The 22,499-nt window shown below is 48.1% G+C and overlaps 1 protein-coding gene across 3 annotated transcripts; it reads right to left on the reverse strand.

The window, feature by feature from the left end:
* Nucleotides 1-531: 531 nt before the first annotated feature.
* RFLNA (refilin A) lies at nucleotides 532-19,961 on the reverse strand. 3 transcript variants are annotated; one of them, XR_012996550.1, is made up of 4 exons: nucleotides 19,614-19,875; nucleotides 8,254-8,363; nucleotides 4,573-6,041; nucleotides 532-4,480 (listed from the first exon to the last, which is right to left on the reverse strand). XR_012996550.1 is itself a non-coding variant. In XM_076352903.1 (3 exons), exons 1-3 carry the CDS (start codon nucleotides 19,821-19,823, stop codon nucleotides 5,708-5,710), a joined length of 654 nt encoding a protein of 217 aa, XP_076209018.1. In that variant the 5' UTR covers nucleotides 19,824-19,961; the 3' UTR covers nucleotides 532-5,707. The 3 variants fall into 3 exon arrangements, 1 of the variants encoding a protein (XP_076209018.1); XR_012996551.1 differs by having other exon boundaries at nucleotides 532-1,214; nucleotides 4,459-6,041; XM_076352903.1 differs by having other exon boundaries at nucleotides 532-6,041; nucleotides 19,614-19,961.
* Between the last annotated feature and the right edge of the window lie 2,538 nt (nucleotides 19,962-22,499).

Consider the following 22,499-nt stretch of genomic DNA (forward strand, 5'->3'; position numbering starts at 1 on the left):
CATTTACAGCAGTGGCTTTAAAACGTACTTCATGGCTAGGCAGGGTTTTAGCCCTGATGCAACCCCTCTGCCTTCATGATTTGGAAAGCCAGGATGTAGCAGGGGTCCCGATACTGTACCAGGATGCGGCTACCTGGATATGAAATAAGCATTATGTCGGTTCTTCCTGCCCTGCAAGGCCATGGAAAAGCGGGGAGAGGAATTACCGTGATTGAACACCAGGGCTTCATAGCTGGGTAGAACAAGACCGAGCAGGAAGAGGGAAATTTAGGGCGAAGAAATGGTAAAACTGCCTCTGTAGGAAGAGTGAGTTTTGTGCCCTTTGCTTGAGCTATTTCAACTTTCCCTGGGTATACGTGACAGAGCAGGTTTTACACGTCTGAAACCACAGCCTCCTGACCACGGGGAGCTGGGCTGAATCCCACAGGCGAGGGAGGGAGACACCAAAAACATTCCCTCTGGATGGGAAAGGGGCATTGGGGACCAAGTAAATGGATAAGAAAGAGGAAGGAAACTCCGGATACATCAGCATGACAGTTTGAGCATTTTATTACGATATATAAATTTTGTCTTCTTAAATTACTCTCTATGAGTTGAACAGGGAGGGATTATTGTGGAGGGGGGAATATACAAAAATAAAAGGATATTGTGAACTACTGCATCACCACATATACAACAGTAAAGTACTTTACAAGCACTTAGAGAATCAGACTTACAAAAATAAAAATATGACACATCCTTATGCATTTCCACCAGTAATATGTTCTTTTCTTCCTTCTCTAACCTTCAAACACTTTTCAGCCCCATCTTCAGGTCACAATTCACATGGTAGGACACTTTGCTCATTTTGATGGCCATCACAGTATCTGAAAAGGAATTAGTGCCTCCAAAGACTTATAAAATACAATGGTTATCGGAGAGCTTTAGGGGAGATGTTCCCAACAGATCAATTTGTGAGTGATCGGGTGATCCTCAGGGAGCAGACTTTACCTGGCAGTAGAAATATGAATATCCCACAACAAGATCCATCATTCCCTATGAAGTGCTCCCCCATCCCAACACAGGGACAGCTCTGTGTATCTGTGCTTGATACACAGAGTCCCCGGCAAGCCTGGGGAACGCTGATGCTCACAGACTTCAGTGGGACTGAATGACTGTGGCAGAGGATGGATCTGATTTTGTTTCAGCTCTAAAGAAGGCAAGGATGCTCCTCCCTGCAGGAAAAAAGGCAGGTTAAAACTACAATGGCTAAATATCCTAGCTCACAGTGTTCACACACAGAACCATTCGCCTCTAGATCAGATTCACGCAGCCTTTAGTCCTCAGTTGGCTCTACAAAGTCTTTTGCTCATTAGCCTTCTAGTGACCTTTCCCATTTTTTTAAGACACACTCAACATAAATAGTAAATAGCATTCACTTCTCTGACCAGCAGCTCACTCAAACACTGCTATCAACACCCAAACCTCATTTCATCATTCCCAGAAAGTACGCACCTAGGGTGCAAATCTGTCTGCATTTCACATTGAGAAAAGTAGAGCTGGCTTAGGAAAAAAAAAAAGAAAAAGGGAAAAAAAAAAAGACAAAAGAAGCGGTAAACTGTTTTGGTCGAAGTTGTTCTCTGCGTTTCGTGCAAAGTATTCCGCAGATTCTGAAAGGTCAATATTTAGTTAGGGTTCCCTCTTTCTGGCCCCAAATGCAATGACAGCAATGCAGGCAGACCAGACACAAGCATGCTCTGTTACATTCGGGGCAAAACAATCACAGGAATGAAGGGGATGAAGGGCAAACCCCGCACCTTTGATATAGTGACTTTCCATATTGAAAAAAACAACCTTCCCCTCCCCAAAACAGATGCCTTCTGAGAAAGTTTCTGATCTCAAAAAAATAACTATTAATGGAAAATAATTCCTGAAGGCAGAGTCTGACTTTACCTATCAGGCTTACAGGACTGTGGGCAACAGGCACATTAAGATCCTGGGGAGAAATCATGTAGCCACAGTCCCAGCTGCTCAAGGAAACTCACCTTTCTAAGCAGCGTTTCCATTGTCTAAATTTATCATTTGTATCTTTGAGAAAATCTACATGAACAAAGATCTGTTGGTTGAGATGAATAATGCTCCATTTAAAAGAAAAACACCTCTCTAGTGGGACTAATCATTCTTTTTAGATGTACAAACATACCGCAGGTAAGGCACTTCTTGGCTGCTGGAGCGATCCTTAATTGGCAACACACAAACACAAAATTCAGTTTCTGATGTTTAAGCAAAACAAAAAAAAGTCATTGTTTTTCCCAGTCATGAGCAAGATGAACTTTGGCTCTTCAACCACCGCCTAACCCAGCCACAGGGATAGGAGCAATAGGGACAGAGGGTGGGCAGGCAGGGTGGGATGTGTGCCCACACGAGGGTGAAGACCTGACCCTCTGTGGTTTTCTTGTGCCCAGGAAAAACAAAGTCCCTTTCCAACGCCAGCTTTCACTGAGGAGAAAAGCAGCTTGTGATGGGCCCATGGGAGACATCATATAAGAAGGTATTTTTCAAAAATTTCTACAGATCTCAGGCACTTGGCAATGTCACAGCTTGGATGTGGTCCAGGGTGGTAGCCCACCATGGCCTGTCCATGGCTACACAGCTCAAAGTGTGTTTGGCAGCCAAGAAACCCAAGCTGCCGGCTGGCTTTTTTTTCCTGACGTGGCAAAACCAGAAAAGCTGCTTAAGCTCAACGGAGCAGGAGCATGTTAGGTCATTTCTAGTCTATTTGCAGAGAAAAGAAAGCATGAAGCTTCAAAGAGGCCTGGCCTGAACGTGTGGGGACCCTACAGTGCCAAGGATGCAGCCGTCCATTGCACCCTCCCAGGAGTCACACTGACCTGCGAGACTTTGCCTCAGCAGCCCCTGTCCCTGCATGGTGAAAGACCAGGCTGTGGTTCAGGTCTCTCCACTGGATTTGTATTTGCACACTATTTTTCTGGCTTTTTTAAAATTTTTTTTTTCTGTTGCAGCCAATGTTTAGGAAGCAGAACTAACAGTGGACAAAGTAGGCAGAAGCCTGCAGCTGCCCATGAGAAAAGAGATTTTTTGGGGAAAACCTGTCCTGCTCGAAGACTAGCGTGATCAGAAACTGCAGCTTTGTGTTTGGAGCAGGGGAATAATCAAACTGTTAACAGCAGAAAAGCCTGATGTACGGTCAGAATAGGGAGCCTCTGGCATCCTTTCGGCTTAGAGGTCAGCCTGTCTCCATGCTTGCTCAGTGGAGGTGCCTGCAATCTAATCTGTCACCATGCAGGGATCTCCTGGGTGTGAGTATTGGCCCTGCTTTTGAACCTGGATTACACCATTGCTCAGCTTGGAAACCTACCCCCTTTGCTACAGACTCTCACAGGAGCATGGAAAGAGCCCTCCAGAGCCTTCATGATCTACCCAGGAAGGCAGACGAGTATTTCCACTGGTCACAAGGCTCGCTCACCAGCACGTGGTGAACCAGGATAGACCTCAAGATGAGCTAGCAAGCAAGTGCATCACCAACTTGCATTGCACTGGGACCACATTCATCCTAGCTTCAGCTGCCCTGCTGTCTAAGCTAACCCCACAGCACTCGTGTTTGCTGGACTCTGGGGAGAAGGGTTGCTTCGGGCATAATAATCCCTTTGGAGGCAGATGTTGCTTTTCCAGGCTTTGATGCTGACAGTCGGTGACAGCAAAATCTGACCAATAACAAACATAATCCTTGTTTCTGTGTTGCTGAAAAGAATTCAACAGTAGGTGGAGGCCTTGGAAATCCTTTGAGAGATTTCTCCCTGCCAAGTCCTAACTCCCAAATAGAGAGGCAGAGCTCATCACTGCCATAGCACACATCTTTCAGTACTAATGATGCTTCAGCTGTCAGAATTTAAGTTTGTATATAAAGACCTTATATTTACCTCTGGTGGAAAAATTGTGCTTCATTTTAAACAAGAGAACTCTGTTTCATAAAGGTCATAGTTCTGGTCACATCTACCAATTGCCTTTTGAAACTGATGGAAAAAAGTATAAGTCACTATTTAGTTTTATTATTTTTTTAAGTTTTTCAATTTTTTTTTTTTTTAATCTATGTGGGTTTGTGCGTCAACTGTTCTGGGCAATCAGCTCCATCTTGTTGATATTGTTAATAGGTTTTCTGACTTGGCTGCTCAGTTGTGTTCTGAAATAACTTGATCAGACTTGCAGCAAGTCAGGAATAAAATGGAAAGTTTAGAAGAGGGAAAGCTGGAAATTAATTTCCAGAGCTGTGTGGTTATTTTCTAAGTCTGGGCTCTTCTGAGCAGCATGCAAAAACTCTTGATAAGATTTCTGGAGACAACTCCATGCCATTTTCAAAGGTTATATGTTTGCAGGAACCCAGGTTCTTGCAGATTTTCAACGAGTTACCAAAGTGAAGAGATACTGGGAGATGTGATTAATGAGTGGGGAATGGTTTACCTTAGGATGGCTGTAGTGACTCCTGCTCTCTCAGTGTTTCTTGATCCTTTTGCAGAGACAGCTCAGCTGTTTGTGAAGTACCTGTTGAATTGCTACAGCCTGCCTAAGGAAAACCTGGAGGGATTTGGGTTCTTCAATACTTCAAGCTCTACACTGAGAAAGTTTGGCTGCTACTCCACAGTCAGTGAAGCTGTCCATGCCACAGGTATGGAAACTATTGAGAGGGTGAGCAACCTTGCTCATGAGTTAACCCTGCACTGGCTTCTTTGAAGCTAGATAGCACCTTCCTGTACTACACTCCTCTCTGCAATACAGCCATACCCTGAAACTCAAAAGGGTTCCAAGTGCGTAAAGATCCCTGTATACTGGTTGTTCGAGACAACAAACAGCATGGCACACTTGGATTGACAGTACTTTTGAAAAAGGGCACTGGGCTCCTAAATCACTTGGACAATTTTAGAAAATAGCCCTTCAGCTATTCAGTTTCCTCAGCCTCCCCTGCATACTCCTGGCTGTGCTCACAGAAGAGGTGGCCATGCATCGGGGTAGGCCTTTCTCCCATCTCCTGGTTGTGCTGTGCCTTGCTATGGTATGTAAACACCTAGCTGCTAGCAAGAGCACCGTCCGCCTGTTTTCTTCCTCTTTTTCTTGGTGACAGTCCCCACTCCTCCCAGTAAGTTAGGCCTGAGGTTACTGCAGTGGTGTAATATTGCAGCTATCTCCCAGATGAGCTGTTGGAGCAAGATGTGATGCGTTGATACAAATAACCACCTCCTCTGCATTTAAACTCTAAGAGACCTGGCTTGGCGTATGCTGGGCAGGCTGGACGCTGATTCCGCAGTCGGTCTTCCCTTTGCAGAGATCAAAATAGCTCTGAAGGTTACAGTGAGTCTCACCTATGTGCTAGACGACACCTACAGAGCTCACAAGGCAGCACTCTGCTATGGGTAATAGGGTCCTTTGTCATCTTGATGTCATCTAAACACAAGTCAAAAATAGATATGCTTGGAAAAAAACAAAAATAAAATCCAGATCATGAATGTCAGGAACGTCGCAAAATATAAGCCAGCCTTTCACTGATCAAAACCATCCCATGCCCTGCAAGCCTCCTCCCAGCCAGTTCAGCCTCACCCAAGACGACGTGTTCTCCAGCCATTAATATTCAGTCGCCATCAATGAAGGCCCAGCCAGAGACCCAGCAAAGGCCACAGCCCTCCTGACATCACAAGATTGCCAGCGGCAAGGCAGATCAGAGGGTCTCACTGTAGATGACGCACGGGCTGGTTTCCTCGCAGAGTTCCAGCTGCACACTGGAAGCAAACCAACGCTTGGCACAACCCAAGCTGTAGTTGAGGGTGGTCCGGTAAATGTTCTTGGCACGCTTAGGAAAAATGATGGTCGTGCTCTGAAACCTCAGTGGCTTCTGGCGGGGCTCAAAGATCAGCTGGGACTTGTAGTTCCGCCAGGTGCAATTGGGAGCAGCAATGACTGTCTCACTGTAGGTGGTGACGGTGGGGATGGGGCCGTAGAAGATGTCATCCCGGTAATGCTTCTCGGAGTCGTACTTCACCTCAGAATTGCACCTACAGAGGACAGCAAGGTATCAGAAACACAGCCCAGGCAGCAAAGGAGAGAAGACAGGCAGGACTCCTCTCTAATCCTTTGGAGCTGGGAACCTTTATGACCTCTTACAGCACTGGGACAGATGCAAACCCTACAACCCAAAGTGGAGGGCCAAGAGGACTGCATCCTGCTGGTGCATCTTGGTGGAACCCCACCTTGCTGTGAAGCTACCTCAGCATTTCTGCAGTGCACGTCCACAGAGGACCAAGCCTGCCTGGTCATGCCAGTGCAGAAAGGACCTCGTTGCAGCGGCTCCAAGCAGCCTGTTTCTTCCTCTGGTTTCCTCCATGAGCCCCACAGCTCATGAAGGCTTCAGCTCAATCCTGAGAGCTACACTGGAGGCAAACACCCTGTTAGCAAAGGACATCAAGAGGTGGTGAAATCCCTCAGCTGGGGTAGGTCAGAGGCTGAGGAATGGACATTCATCCATGGACTGTGCAGGAAAAGCTTGAAATCCCTGGAAAATTCTTGATCCAGCCTTTTCCTGAGCATTTTTAACAAGCACAGCCATGCAGCATCAACTTGAAATGCTGTGGGCCCCTGTGGAACAAAGCTCCCCCGATCATTGACTCACGGTAGGTCCCACCACACTCCCTACTGCTAGTGTTAGACTTGGGGGGTGTCACTGCCCCAGTGGCCAGACTGAATAGATGCTGCTGGTGGGCCATGGGCATGGGATGTCACATTGGGGTCAGGGGGAACCTACTTCCCAACACAGCATGCCTGCTGCTGCTTTCACAGGCCCTGTTGTCCATGCAAGCTCTGGCTTGGCAGGAAAATAATGCCATAAATAAGGTTTTCATAGATGGCAGAAGCATGGTGTAATGGACCCTTGTTGAGCTGTCAAGGCTGTGTGTTTGTCTTTTCTTCTTTATATTGTCCTGCCATCAGAGTACAAAGAGACAACCAAGCTAACCAAAATCTGGGTGCTGGGAGATGAGGGGTGAGGTTGTTTGTTGGGGCCTACAGAAAATCCAAGCAATGGTCAAATAGCAGGTGGAGCAAAGAGATGCTGTGGGCTATGGCTGTCCAATATCCAAGCCATCGGTCTCAAAGGAAGTGGCCGTGTTAACAGTCATCAGAGGAAGAATCCACAAAATGTGGGATGTCACTCTCCTGCCTGTTTTCTGCAGGCCTCCCGAAGGGATGTGTAGACACCAAGCCACGTAAAGGCTTTTCCTCGAACCCCTGGCCATGGGGAGCAGCAGGACTTTCACTTGTTTTCCCCACTCCCCAAACGCTCCTCCGGCAATCAGCAGCCAAGGAATGTGCAGCTCCACGTAAAAAAGATTAAAAGCTGGGTGTGTGCTTGTCATTACCTCCACCCAGAGGGGGGTTGACTGATTGTGCTCTGCATGTAATCTGAGCTGCTGTAATGTATTTTGCACAGCTAGGGTGTAAGCAAGTCATTCAGCATACATAAAACAAGTCTCCGATGTAATCACCATGAAAACATGCCCACTGGCAGTTCCTCAGCAAGCAGAGATTTACTAGGGTACATTTCCAGAGAGACATTTGCATAGGTTGAGGGGGGTGGGAACTGGCTTTACAGTCCTCCCACCGTCCCTGCCCCAAGCCACGTGTAACTGCTCCATGCTGTTTGCAGAGTACATTCCACACCAGCAGAAGAGCGAAAGAAGGGCAGAGACCAATGTTTATCCCTCAGCCACAGCACCAGCCCCACAGGAGGTCAGAACACCTCCATCACTGGCTTGAGGGACCACCTCCTCATGAGGAGGAGCTCATTCTGTTAATGTGGGCTGGTCTAATGTTGGTTTCTCTGCTGCAAGGGCTAACAAAAACAGGTGCCAATTATAAGGGTCTTGCTTCTTCTGAGGATATAAGTCAGCAGGGAACAGGAGGAAGACCATCAGGTTACTTAGTGGAGGCCATCAAGCCTACAGATGGTAATGTTTTTCTCTTATAGCCTTGGATTTGAGCTGGCCTTGGAAGGAAAGCCCTCTTCTCTTACAACCTCCCTCCAGTTCTTGCCTCCTCCCCTCCGCGTCTGCTGCTGTCAGTGTCTTTAATTCAGGCATTACTCTCCCACCTGTCCCTCCCCATCAAAATAACCATGGCTCCCATTTGTAAAAACATTTTAATTTTTTGCAGAAGGAAAAGCACCAGGAAAAAGACAGAAATCTTCATCTACCCACCCAATCCCGTCTGTACCTGATTTCCTGCACGGGCTCAGGGCTGACCTCAATGCTTTCTCCAAAAAACACAGGGTACATTCGAGGCCTCATCTCTGGCATGGACGGGTTCAGGAGCAGGTAAGGCATCTGCAGGGAAGAAGAGCACAGCAAGTGTTGGGACACAACAGATGAGGTTGGCATGGTTCATAATGTGCTGTGGCTGGCAGCTGAGCAGCCAGCAGCAGCATGTTCAGCACTGGCAGGAGACACCAGTGCCTCCAACCTTGCTGAACTCCATCTCCTCGGAGTCCCATGGGAGACACTGCAGGTGACAGGCTCTTTGGCAATGAGAACAGGTGACTGTGGCAGCATCAGGACCAACTTTGTTTCATGCAAGCTAAGCTCGCCTTGCTTGCACTCTCAGCATCATTCAGCTCCCTCTCGCAGTCCCTGCCTTTTCCAGGTTTGTAGCAGGGCCCCAGGTTAGCGCAGTGTTCATCACACCGAGGAAGGCACTCTTCTCCATGCTCAAAAGGGAGTACCATTGTCAAGTTGCCAAAAAACAGCCTTAAGGTGGTTGGCAGAGAACGGGACCATTAACCCCCATCCTCGCACAGACAAGCCTTGTAGAGGCCTTGCATTTAAGATGCCTCGACTTTCTCATTTGCCATCTGTGGCTGTATCAATTTACAGACCGACTTCCAGCTCCCAGGGCTGATGCGACACAGCAGGCTGCCCTCCACCCATCAATACCACCCTCTCCACCTCCCTCTGCCCAGCACATCACCCAGGTAAGTGACTCTGCCCAGATCTCTGGCACTCCACGCTGCAGTATCTGTTCACTGAAATTTAGCCCTTCCTTTCCTCTTCCTTTCTTGTTTCTCATAGGAATTGCAATTGTTTGGGGGTTTTCTTTAGCCCTGACGTTGCCTTCGCTGTTACGAATTAACAAGTCTTACAAAGACTCAGAGTGCACCAACATGGAGAAGTGCTCTAAGTCTGATGTAACACAGAGATAGGGCCTAAGTCCGCTGACTTAAAGGATGCAGATCTACTCAAGTGAGATGTGTATATATGTTTTTATATATATACATATATATCTATGCTGAAAATAACGTATCCCTTGCAACGATCCAGCAGGGGAAGTGGTAGACTTGCTATTGCTGAAGTCTGCACGCCAAAAATGGCTGTCATGCTCCAAGGGATGTTCTAGTCAATCGTGCACAACTGAGTGTGGGGTCAGACACTGGGGCACCTTGTGGCCTCTGCAATGCAGGAAACCAGATTCAAGCCAGGACTTATTAATGAATGGAGCTGCTCCAATTCATGACACTGAAAACTGGATTTTTAAGACTAATTACACCCTGAAGTTACTTACTCTGACAAATTGTCACAGTCCAGCCTAGGCTCCTCTGCCCACCACAAAAATGAGTAATCCCACTTCTCTATACTGGAGTGCCCTTAAACATCAGTTCCCACATATAGGGATCCTGTGTCTGGTGTCTGGACCGAGCCCAGCAGCTAATTAAGCCTAATACTGCCCTCCTGGAAAAATGTCATTGTGGGTTTTGGTCCCTGCCACCACTTTTCTGTCAGCAGTGATTTAAGACATGGAGGGACACAGGATCTCTTCAAAGGAGATGGCTGGCAGCGTCTGTGCAGGGTTGAAAGGTCTCTAGATGGCTGAAAAGCTCACAGAGTTTTTCCACTTTCCACCATGCATAGCCCGATTGTGCTAGAATCACAGCCATATTTCATCAGTCCCTGGTCAGTAAGATCATCTCAGGACTGACAGAATCCAGTGACGGTAGCTGAGGATACAGCTCTTGTATTGGCTTGCTCTTCCCATGCCACTCCTTTCCACCTTCCCCAGCATCTTCTGGTTGGGTGGTACAGGAGGGAACACTGGAGCTGTGACCTGGTTCCTCCTGGCAGTGCTGGGTAAGAGGTACTGCAGCTTGTGCCCTACCCTACAACGTGCAGGTCCCCAAGTGCTTGCCAGGTTATCCCTCAAGTTGGTGTTAACTGGCAAAGCTCTGTTGAGTCCACTCAACAGCATCAGCTCCCACTAGCTGAAGTCTGGTTTTCTCTAGTGGCTTGGGCTTTCTGCCTTAGGCAAAGGCAAAAAATGTCATTGCTTCATCTGAATTCGCCAAGCCCTTCAATTCTGTGTCCCAAAGCCACAAAGCTGTTTACTCTTTCCATGCTGAAATATCCCTGCACTTTACTACCGTTTTAAACTGTAAAGTAAAATGGCCAACCCCTCTTTTTGATTGAATATTCCTGTTCCATTGTCAAGAAAGGACAGTATTTGCATAGGTTTGGGGGGGGAAAGATATGTTCACCCTCACTACCAAACACTGGCCAAAAGGCAAAGTTCATTCCTGGATTGCTTTCAACACTCTTGACAAGGGAGGGCAAGGGCAGCCTTTCTGGTCATAAATAAAGCTCTTTGCTTCTGAAATGTGAATTGTTTAGATCAGACAAGCCTTAGTTCACAAGGGTGCAGATCTCCAGCTTTTAACAGTCTGCACATGGCCAGAGCTCTTTCTAAAGACATCTTGTACATGAGGAGAGGTTCATTTGGGTGCAGGAGTCAAACGCCATGTGCACATGCATTCATGGGCTCTGTGAACAGCAGGCAAGCAGGCCTTTTGGGGGTTTACCTGCGAAGAGATGCAGATTGCTTTAACTGGTGAAGGAAGAAAAGGGCTGGGGATACGTGTCCCTCCTTCAGGAGACTGTTCTCTTTCTCTTTATACTCCTGTGGCCATACCTGACATTGTTAAAACTCCAGCTGAGAACCTGCCCTGTTTTTACACTGTGCCCGCTTAAGGAGAGGTCTTGTCCAAAAGGCCCCAAACTGGTCTCTGCTTGCAGATGAGGTGAGAAAATTATCACCTCTCCTCTTTCCTTCGAAAAGCTCAGCTCAGCAAAAGGTGTTTCCAGCTTCCCAGATGAAACACTGAATTTGCACAGGGCAGAAAGGTGGACCTTGTCCTGTGACATGAAGAGAGGACCTAAAGGTATGAATACCTCTTACTGGAAAATATTTGAATGTCCTATTTTTACCATGAACCATGACTCTCAGCACAAAACAATGCTGACTTATAAGTTGCTTGGGCTTTTATATCCCATCCTCAAGACAGCGCTGCTGACCAGGGTGCAGGTTTGCAACAGGCTCTGAAGGGAAAGCCCCTGGCCCTTGAACTACCACTGCGTCTTCCAGCACCACCCAGCTTTTTTTTCAGAGGGCATCCACCGAAGCCCACGCCCAGCACCACCCTCCTTCGTGTGATCCGACAGCCTCAGAAAGTGCATCCGGAGTGCTCTGCGCACCCTGCTCTCTTCCATGGGCTGCCTTTGGGGAGCCTTTGTGATGCTCACCTTGGCTGGGAAGGGGCAATAGTTGTCTCTGAGTGTAACCAGCAAGTTGGTGGTTTGCTGTTTCCCGTAACAGGTAAAATAAGTGACAGCCACCAAAGGCAGTTTCACACACTGGTACCAATCCCCCAAAAAGTGGAGAGGCAGAACAGAATTGGGAATGCTTTTCTGTCCCAGCTTCTAAACAACAGATGTTTTCAGGCCATGCTGCCAAAACTGATTACAAACTTAGATAACCAGAAAAAAAGTTGGGAGGCACTGGTCTGAGCCACATAGGCATCCCAACGTTGTCTTACTGTGAGTTTAGCCTATGGGAGTATCTTCTTTACTTCTACTGGCCAGGGACAAGTGAAGATTGGGTAAAATGGAACAGTTGTGAATTAAGCTGCTTTTCAGATCCAGACTAGCTTGTTAGAATGCCAAATAACAAACTTGGATGGATGGTAACTATGAGCTTCTTTGCTAGATTAACGCAGGAGAAAGCCAGATCTCTTAACAGTTCCGCAAAGGGCATCTGTAAAGTGCTGTTTTAAAGAAGCCATTTCAGCGCTTCCAGGCAATCAAACCTTCACACTTCTTGTTAACATATGCTGACACTAAGTGTGCTCTAAACATCCCTACAGACGAAGATGCAGGAGGTGAGGTCCTTCCTGTGGCTCAGCAGGAACGTTGCTGGGGCATCCGGCCCCCGGCATTTGTACGGGAACAGGCTTCACAGCCCGCTGTGTGCCAGGGGTGCTGCTCAGTCAGAGCGTGGGCACGGAGGCAAACGCCATCTGTTGAAATCACAAGTCCCACAGCAGGGAACAGGGAACAAGAACATGCTGCAGAAACAATACCAGTGTGCATGGAGAAATGGAGGCTCTGTCATGCATGACTGAAATCAATCAGAGTCAAAAATTTGCCACTGAATTTGGTGATAGCAGGATTAAGTCTTCTCCAGGTTAGTTCCGGATGGAGTGGTGATGAGACTATTTCCATTGTGGGTTATAGTTTACCTTGCTCTGGGCAGGGAAGGGTAACAAAAGGCATTTCATAATGCATTTCATATGCTGTAAACGAGCATCAACTTCAGACGAGCAGGCTTGGCTTGATTAATTTAGAAAGCTGGAACAATAGCGGACATTGGCAAGCCAAAGCCAGCAACTTCTACCACCCGTCAGAGACCATTAGAGATTCACACTTATCTACCACGAGTAGTACTGTGAGCTGCTGCAGGTCAGAAACCTTGAAGTCACCTGGAAGTCTGCACACAGAAGATGTAAGTAACTTACAAAGCACAGTCTAAAAATAGAGATCATCTGTAAGACCCTGCAGTCTGCTCACCAAACAAGCAACTGAATTGCTTGCACAGAGTGAAAGGGTCACTGAACAGTAAGCACAGGTTTTACACAGCAGCAACTGAAAGGCACTTCAGATGACATTTTGTTTCACCTCCAGTGATGTTCTGAAATACCTGCTCCTGCATCTCACCTGGAGTTGGGAAGCAAGGAACAGGGGATATGAGCTTTCCAAAAGATCTGTCTTTGGGGCTGAAATGTTATATGCTTGGCACATGTCAAAAGCTTGCTTTTTGGCAAGAGTTTGACTCCAGCTCCTTCCAATCTGTTTTAAGGTAAAAAGAAAACAAAAATGTTCTGCCTGTCAAAAAAAATACCGACTCAATTCTTTTTCATTCTGCACAGGAATGGTTGAAAGAGGAGGAACACTGGACTGTTGAGCTCCCTTGAGAAAATGATGATCGTTGGCTCATTTCTAGCAATCACTCAGCGATCTCTGGACACTTCACAAATAAGGTGAGTTTCTTTATAGCCCTGCACCACAGATGGGCTGGCAGGGAGCAGAGCTTGTTGCACACTACTGGGGGTCACTGATGGTGAAGAGGAGAAACCCACATGTCTTTAGACCAGGCTGTCCACAAGTGATTCACAGTCGAGGTCTGTCTGTCCAAAGAACAAACCCTAGGGTTGCTGTGCTGGAGGGCTACAGCTGGGACCCGATTAATCTGTCCCCAGTAATTGGAGCTGTGCTGCTACTTATCAGATGCAGCTCTGCAAAAGCCACCACAACCCTGTAATCTTTATGAAAGGAGGAGTCTGGTAGTCCAGGAAGGTTGTGGAGGTGAAAGGGAAGACACTGGAGAGATCAAAAAGTGAGACCCACACGTACACATTATGCCCTCAAAACAGAGCCAAGGTGAAAATTAAGGAGTAAATGTGCTATCATTTTTATTTCCTTTTCGGTACATAATTTGTTTCAACCAGCAAAGGGTTACGGTATTACTAAAAAGTTGAAGTGATTTCTTGTTTGGCTGCATTTTTCCCTCTGTCTTAACTCCGATGCCTTTCAGGCATGTAACGGCCTGGGCAGCTAAACTCTGCTTTTTTCAAGTAGCACATAGATAGACACAGATAACATCGGTTGCTGAACAGAATTCAATCTACAGCTAACCAACAGCACTTCCTTTATGGTGGCATAAGTATTATGGGGGGGCTCTCACTTTAGGACAGATGCATGTCCTTCAGCTCCCTGTCTTTGTTTCGTACCTGCCACGAGTGCCGTCTCAGGGACAGGTTCCTGGGAGTACTTAGACCTCAGAGTTCTGAACAACAGCAAAAATAAAACAGTGGGCAGAATAATGCTATTTTACCCCTAATAATTATTTAGAGACAGTGGGCTCTCTTAAGTTACTTTTCAATTGGGGTAACTTACAAGAATGGAAGCAGAGTTACCAAATAGTAAACAAAGATGAGGAAAAAAGTGCCATGAAACTGGCCTGAAATATACTGACTGTTCCCGGAGCTTCCAAATTCCAGGCAGCAAAGCAACACAAAGAAAAGGAAATTAACGTGACTTGAAATAAATAAACCCCCAAAAAACCTTTTTGCCAGAGAGCAAGAAGGACCAGAACTGACCGACTCCTTTTGCTATGGTCATTATGTGGAAGGCACTAAGATGTAGCATTAGATCTCTAGGGACTGTAAGGGGAAACGGCTTTCCAAGCATCAGGGCTACAAACAGGATACAGCTTCCCAAATTCCCAGCTCCTAACTTAGCTAGGGCATAAGCAAATCTCTCACCACATTTTCCCACTATGGTAACATGTCAGGTCCATGAAAATGTCACTTTACTCAGCTGTTATTTACAGCTATAATGAAAGATCTGGCTGAGTTATTTGACACACATCCACATTCTCCGCTCTAGCTGATAAGCAGTATTTGTTTAACAGACTATTTATTTTCCCAATATCTTCATGTATTGCACATTACAAGTAATTTATATTAGAGCCGGATGAGATTTTATTTGGGGGTGATAACAGTAAATGCAGACCTCAGGTAGAAAGCAGGGCTTTATTATTTCAAAGAATTACATCCTTCCTGCCTGTCTCCCTCCTCTATTTCAGGTGGAAAATGTGTGCTGCTTTGCTTATTGTCCACAGAGTTACGCAGGGACGCAATGGAAATTAAACAGCTAGAAAACACCACCCTAGATACAGACACATTTTTCAAAGTAGATGAGGAGACCGCCACGACTGTTTCCCTGATCTGCCCAGAAGAGATGTCTGTCACGGTTTGCAGATTAGGTGAGGCCCAGAGCCATTCCCCCTCCTTCGCTGCTGGCGTTGAACCAAGGAGGAAGAGGAGTGGGTGCGTGTTCAGAACTGGATGGGGCTGAGGGTCAGGGGACAGCCAGGTGGGGTTAGCCTTTGCCAGGAAGCAGACACAGGCGTGAAACTGAAACCACCGCCAAGCCCTGCCGGGGGAATTCCTGCAGGATCCCGCCCCGTGGGAGCGGTTCAGAAGTGGGTCAGGATGCCGGGCTGCAAATGCCAACCCCTGAGGCAAGCTCTGCTGCTGTGCCAGATGGGTGCCTCGCTCCCCGCACAAGCCTGGGGCTTTCCCCAGAGCTGCTGGGACCCACGTGGGCTTGGAGAGTCATGTCACCTGCTTCGTGTGCGGGCTGCAAGCTGGCTCAGGTTGGGGGTGCTGGGCCTTTCTCTCACACCTGCGTTCACTGTAGGTGTTGGCAGGTCTGAAGTTACGTGTCGCCTGGAAACCCTTTGATGACCATGTTCCCCACCCAGTCCCCGCAAGACAGTCCCCCTTCCTGGAGCGCTTTCAGTGTAGGATGAGATGCTGGCTCTGTGGCCCAAGGGCTCTTCAAAATGCAGCATGTCAGAAAGAGGTGGTTTGGTTTGGGTTTTTTTTTTTTTAATATCAGCCATAAATCCAACAGGGTTGACAGACATGCTGACCTGGACCCCGTTGTTGGGACCATGCCTGTGAAGGCTGTGCCAAGGGGCAAGGTATCCTCCTCCTCTGCACTTGAGATGAAGCTGGAATCTCCTCCCACCACAGGAGACTGATTCTGGCACCACACTGTTGTCCAGCACAGCTCCTGAATGTAAGTAGAAATTCGCTACATGGGGGCATCCATCTGACAGCTGATCTACTGGGATATAGTGCTACAGAACTCAGTGCTCAGTGAAGCAGGTTGAACGCACAAATACTTAAGTCTTTCAAATAAAAAGGAACTTGTTGCAGTGGCAACAGTGTTGGGAAAGGACAAGAAGTCTGCTGCTTCAAGAAGGCACGACAGATAGTTCTGCAGATGAACGTGATCCTGATCTCCCCTGATATCCATTAGGAGTTACGCTACTAAATGCAAAGCACTTATTTCAGCACAGCCCAAAAGCAGTTCTTCTAGCCTAGAACTACATCCCAGGGCAACAACAGGGAAAACCCTAAGCAGATCTGGCTACCTTGATGTCATTTCATTCCCTATTCTTCCAGCAACTGCTTCTTTGTGCATATTATGAAGAGATTTATTTCACTGTATTTATGTTCCTTTTGGCCCAGCATTACACACAAAGTCTAGGGAATTCAAAAACCCAAGTCCTAAGAATCAATTTAATCACGTTTCAGATTTAAAAGGCAGAACTAGGTAAAAGTCACCTTCTATTTTCATTAGCATATTTGCACTTAAGCACAAAACGATTGACAAATTCCCTACATGGACTTTATTTGAAGAAATAAAAGTCAATTTCTCCTGCACTGCAAGTAAAATGCAAAAAAAAAAAAAGTCCCTAAATGGTGTTGAACTTGTGGTATTTATGACTCTGGCCCTAAATTGCCTTTCATATTTTCTTGGATCCCAAAGCTGTAGCCAAATTGGCTGGTTAAATGTGAATAAATGGTGCATTGTCTTTGAAACAAAGTCGTGCTTATTAAAGAGAAGAGAGTTTACTTTTTCAGAGTCACAGTTAATAACACAAAGCAGGGCGAGCATGGATTTTACACATAAGAAAGTCTTCGATAAGGGAATGCAATCTCATTTTGGTCTGTATGAGAAGAGCTGTCCTAGAGCAGAAAAATTCTTCAACATATTTGTGAAGTTGGAGCAAAATAGCTGACTGCAAAAGAACACAACTGGGTTCAGCCTGGTGGTTTTGATAGGTCTGGAGCAAGGAATAGTATGAAATACTTCCCACAGTTCTGGAATGTTGTTTTCTTCACCTGACAGCAATTTATTGTAACTGTACTTACTAGAATGTTGGCCATTAGTGACTGAGCTTATATATGGTTTTATAGTATTACAACACAAAGAGTGCAGGCTGCATTCCTGGCGGTGTCACATTTATAAGCAAAACAAACACTAATATAATAGGCTATTAAAAAAAGCATGCCTTGGTGTGCAGATAGCTGCAATACTGATTTGCCAATTCTGCATGCTCTGATGAACAGCATAGTAGTAGAGTTAAACAGAAGCACATTCATGGATTGCATAATTGCTCATAGATCTGCAAGTCCTTGTTAAATGGCAAGATTAAAGCTAATTAGACACTGAAATTTAGAAGTATGAAGAAAGCAATGCTCTCCATATTTTTCCTGCTTTCTTAATAACAGCTGCAAGTACAGTATTTGCAGGATGGAAATGAGAAGAAGTAAAACTGTACAATCAAATAGAGTGAAAGTTCGTATTTACTTAATTATTTTGCAATGTATCAAACAGTCAGAGTTAAAGAACACGGTCCTGCACCACTCCAAATAATACAGTCAAATTGGTTTCAGTGTTAGGATCTCTGCAACCTTCTGTACCTACTAAAGGCATGGAAATACACACAGTGTATGAAACCCATACTCTCAACAGCAGGAGCCCAGGGCTACCCGTGCTGTTACAATGTGATACAGAATTTGGAAACATCTACAGTGTGAGTTCCTCTGACATGTGTAAAATGTTCATTTATGATCAAAATGAAAAAATAACTGGAAAACTTAATTCTGCCTTACACAGATCACAGGAGTAACTTTTTTTCCATAGCAGTCAAGCACTAAAATTCTCAGTCCTAACAGCCCAAGAGCTGAAATAGGTTTTTCTCGTGCTCTTTCATCTTTAATATCTTTCTTTGAGGGCTTTCTAGGGAGGAGTGGTGGCCAACTGTCATATTACTGGAATGGAGGCTGTCATATCCTCATTACAGAGCTTTGCAGACACCTTCACCCCAGCTGTTCTCTGGTCCAGCAAGCCTTCATTCATCCTCCTCCCGTATTTTATCTTACAGATACATAGCAACAGCCTGATCCTGCCAAATCAGAGGCGTGTGGGTAACTCTTTGTACATAAACAGTCCCATCAAGATGGCACACACGCCCAGGCATCTGCAGGTAAGGCTCCATATTTGGAACCGCAGTGTTAGCGGGTTTGAGATTTGATTTTCATAATTAACACCTCACACTCGACCCACCGTAGTCTGGTGAGAAGGAGTCATTGTTCACGGGGAAGGTTTTGGCATGTTCAGGAGTAAAAGGCAGTTTTCAGTAATATGCTAAAATAGCCTTAGAACTTGAGAAAGCAAATGAGGGTGTGAGAAGTCATTGCAAAACGTCTCTACCAGGAAGAAGTCTTTGAATTGTCACTAATCCATGGGTAGATAAATTTTTCCCATGGAGAGATTTGTGCTGCGGGTTTTATTCCGTATAGAAGCCAATTAACTGTGTTGAATACACCTATAAATGTCTTTTATGTATGTCAAAAAAAATTTGGAAGATCCCTGGGGAAGAACTTTCATCATCCTTCAGAAACCTCCACCATTGCTTATGCTCTGAACTTTGCATTTTAAAAACAGCTTTTATAGCTAAGGGATAGAAATAAACAAAATAAAGCAGAATAATAGTCACAATAAATCTATCCAAACCCTAGTCCACAGTCAATCGCTTCACTGGCACTGCATCAGGCCAACAGAAATCTATAGTGCTACTGCCAGCTGTCTGAGCTTACAAACCACTAACCCTGCCCCGCTCGGCCATGCAGCGCAGAAACCTTTCATGCAGGCTCATGCCACAAAACCCCACTCCAGCAAAGGGCTGCAGCACACAACCTTCCCCAGACCGTGTCTCCATACCAACTCCCCGGACAGACATCCGTACCCTGCCCCGAGTTAACTGACAGTTTCGTCTTTCTTTCAGCCAGGGCTCCAGCAAATGCGGCTCCACGCTCCTGAGAAAACAAATGTGGGATGCCGGAGCATAAGGACAGCTGGGAGCCGGACTCCCCTGCCTTGGTCCAGACGGATGCAGCTCCAACCTCTATCTACCAGGCAGGACAGTGTCACTGAGAAGCAATTACACCTTTCTGTTCTTAAGGTAGGCAGGGGAGCCTGTTTCAGATCTGGGTTTCACTCCCACGCCGTTATTAGAGCTTACTCAGCCAAACTGCCACCACTTCTGTGAGTGTATCAGAAAACCCCCGGCCAGCATCAGGCCAACCCCCTGCCTGGGCACACCAGCGGTGGTGCCAATGCCGGACTGCAGCCGCCATGGGGCACAAGCAGCCCAGGAGACCCTTGTCCACCAGTGCAGGCGGTCGGGCACTGAGGGGGGACACAGCCCAGGGGTGCCCCAGTCAGTGGGCACAGGCCCTTTCCTCGCTGCCCCCTATGCTGGAGCTTGGCTAGCCCTTCTCCCCCCTGGGGCCCAGAGAGGACAGAGCCCAGCGCCCAGGGTTTGGCTCTTACCACTTTGCCGTCCTTGGCCTCTCGCCGGTGCCCCGGGGCCGGGGGGTCCGTGCCGCTGCTCCCCCCAGCTCGGCCCTCGCCAGGTGAGAGGGAGTAGAAAGGGGGGCTGGGGCTGGGGGGCAGCCCCGAGTCCGGGCTGTCCAGCAAGCCTTCCCGGCTCTTCTCCTTCAGGCTCTCGTCCATCCCTTGCAGCTGTAGGTGACCTACCATGTCTGGGGGGCAGCGAGGGGGCCGCAGCGGGAGAAAATCCTCCAGCGCCGCCCGCCGCGGAGGGAGGGAAGGGGAAAGGAGCCCGGTGGGCCCCCCCTGAATCCCGATCGCCGCCACCAGCCTGCCGGAGCCCGGGCTGAGCCTGCTGCGGAAGGGAGAGCCAGCATCAGCCGGACCGGGCTGCCCCGGCCGCCTTCCCTCCACCCGGCGCCCGCGCCCTGCCCGCCCGGCCGCCCCCCGCCCGTCAGGCGGCCCCCGGGGAAGGGAAGAAAGGCCCGATCCCCCCGCCCCAGCCCAGCGGGGGATGCGGCCGTTTACATACGGCGGAGCCCGAGGCGGCCCCGCCGGCAGGGAGCGCTGGGCGCGGCGGGGGACGGGGACGGGGCCGGGCGGGCCGCGCTCGTCCACAGGCTGCTGCCGCCGCCGTCCGCCCGCCCGCCCGCCGCCTCCCGGCGGCCCATTTATCCGGAGAGGGTGGGAGGGGAGCCGGGGAGCGCCCTCCCCTTCCCCCGGCCCCACAGCTCTGCCCCGGCCGCACATTTTCAGGCACTTCCCAGGCAGGGAGCGCGTATGCCACCGTCGCCCGCCCTCTCCCCCCCAGGGCGTCGTCCCCCGAGGAGACCTGAGGCAACCCCCACACACGGCGGTACCCCCCGGCCTTCGGGAGAGGGGCCTCCCCACTCAGCCACCCGCCATCACCGAGCTGCGGTTTCTCTCCACTGATCTCCCTCACTTCTGTCTGAGTTTTCCCTCACCTCTGTCCGATTTTTCCCCTCAGTTCTGATTTTCGTCCCTCTTTCACCCCCTCACTCCCCAAAGCAGCTTTTCCCCTCGGTGTCAAGGTGTGTGGGCATGAGGGAAGAGCTCTTCTCAAGAGCCATCATCCCTCTTTACTCTGAGGTGGCTGGGGTGTCTTCACTGAGGCAGCAGGTGACCATGGCAGTGTTGGCTACCGGCGCGTATGAGCCCGCCATAGCCCCCATGCCGGTGGCCGTGCACTCATGGCAGTCCTTATGCCTCCCACCTCCTCCCTGAAACATAAACATCTCTCTCTTTGGCTGGCTACACAGCTGCTGGTCCACAACCACCGAGGAGCTGGCTTCCCCATCCCAGCCACCGTGTGTTTGGGGCCACCATAAATGCGACGGGAGGGCATCCCAAATCTCAGCGCAGCTGCTTGCTGGGAGGAGCAGCGTGTGCCACAGTCACTGCCAGCACTGAAGGGAATGGAGAGTCCATATCAACCCTCAGGTTTCGGAGAAGCAAGCAGCAGTTAAACAGGTCGGGCTTGCTGAAGCAGATATAGACATTTATTGCACAATAACTGGCTGACGTTAACATTACCTTGTCCACAGCCCTGGTTATGTTTTTCTCATCATGTTTTCTCTCTACATAGAGTCCAGACTGTGAGAAATTTGGGGCAGGCCCACTCATACAGCTCAGCCCAGCAGAGCTTTATTCACGGCAAATAGGTTTCCATGGGAAACTGTTGAAATCCAACTGGCTGCCGCCTCTTGGTCCGAGCTGTTGGCCCAGCACCCAGCAGAACAGGACCATGGCTGTTTGTGCTACAAAACCGACAAATGCAATATTTGTTATGGCAGCTGATGAAAATGTGAGGGGTCTGGTATTGTACCTAGGGATGAAGGCTTTCATGCCCAAGCCTTCAAGATGGAAACCCTCAAGATGGCACAAAGTCCTCAGAGGTTGGATTTGATCCTAAAAGGGCCTGCGCTCCATCCTCTTGAGGAGCGGGTCACGCTGTGTGGTGGTGGGTAAACTCGCCAGCTAATAAAGCTGGATTTGTTTAGGCTTATTCTTGCTGAAGTCAAAAGGAAAGGCCAAGGATGCCCAAATCCACCCTTGACTGAAATGAGAGGCCCTCCTCGGAGTGACTGAAGCAATCTGTATGCACTGAGCTGTGCAGAGGAATGTCACTGATTTATAAATGTCAAACAAGCACTGATCAGCCCACACACGAACCTCAGTGAATTCTTACCTCTGACCCACTCGTTGGCTCCAGCAGCCGCACAGGCTGATTTAGAGCCCCTTACTCTAAGGGCTCTAATGTCTCACACAGGCTACGGCTGATCTGAAAATGTCAAATGGGACCGAAGGTCAAAATTTCCATAAATTAGGCCCTGACTTGCTACCTATCATGTAATAGGATTCTCCAGCCAGTTAATGCTGTGAACTATAGGCATTCAGCCCAGCAGTTCCCCTGCAGCCCTGTTCCTCTGCCCCTCTCCTGAACTGGCGAGACCATATGTGCAAGGGGAAGGAGTGTCTGCAGAGCTGCTTTCCTCCAAGGAGAAAAAAAGAGCAGGACAAAGGGACACTGGACAGGGGTGAGTGCGCTATCCTTTACTCCTAGAGAGGTATATTTTAGCTTGAGGAGCAGTTGGGGGGAGACTGTTTTTTTCTGATTCTTGTTTTGAGAAACTACAATCCATTTTTTCCTGGAGATAAGTAACATGTATTTTTAAAGGTAAATTTCAGTATAATACATGCGTTCAGCACAGAAGTGGGTGTTTGTGGTTTAGGGTTTGCTGAGCATTAAACAGTTGAAACGCTAGGCACTGTTGAGCATCCCCAAGCATTTGTAGGGGTATTGACTTCACTTATGACTGGCTAAGCTGCTGCTGGGTTCTGCAGGGCATGTGTGTGCACATATTA

Source organism: Aptenodytes patagonicus, chromosome 15, assembly GCF_965638725.1.
Source record: "Aptenodytes patagonicus chromosome 15, bAptPat1.pri.cur, whole genome shotgun sequence".
NCBI classification, from domain to species: Eukaryota; Metazoa; Chordata; class Aves; order Sphenisciformes; family Spheniscidae; genus Aptenodytes; species Aptenodytes patagonicus.

What these genes read in the sequence shown, in the direction of transcription:
- RFLNA (XM_076352903.1), bottom strand. Translation starts at nt 19,823, where the DNA reads ATGGTAGGTCACCTACAGCTGCAAGGGATGGACGAGAGCCTGAAGGAG. An exon ending in AGGCCAAGGACGGCAAAGTG is followed by an intron (nt 8,364 to 19,613) that starts GTAAGAGCCAAA and finishes TCTTCCCTGCAG; the next exon opens with ATGCCTTACCTGCTCCTGAA. An exon ending in GAGCCCGTGCAGGAAATCAG is followed by an intron (nt 6,042 to 8,253) that starts GTACAGACGGGA and finishes TGTCCTCTGTAG; the next exon opens with GTGCAATTCTGAGGTGAAGT.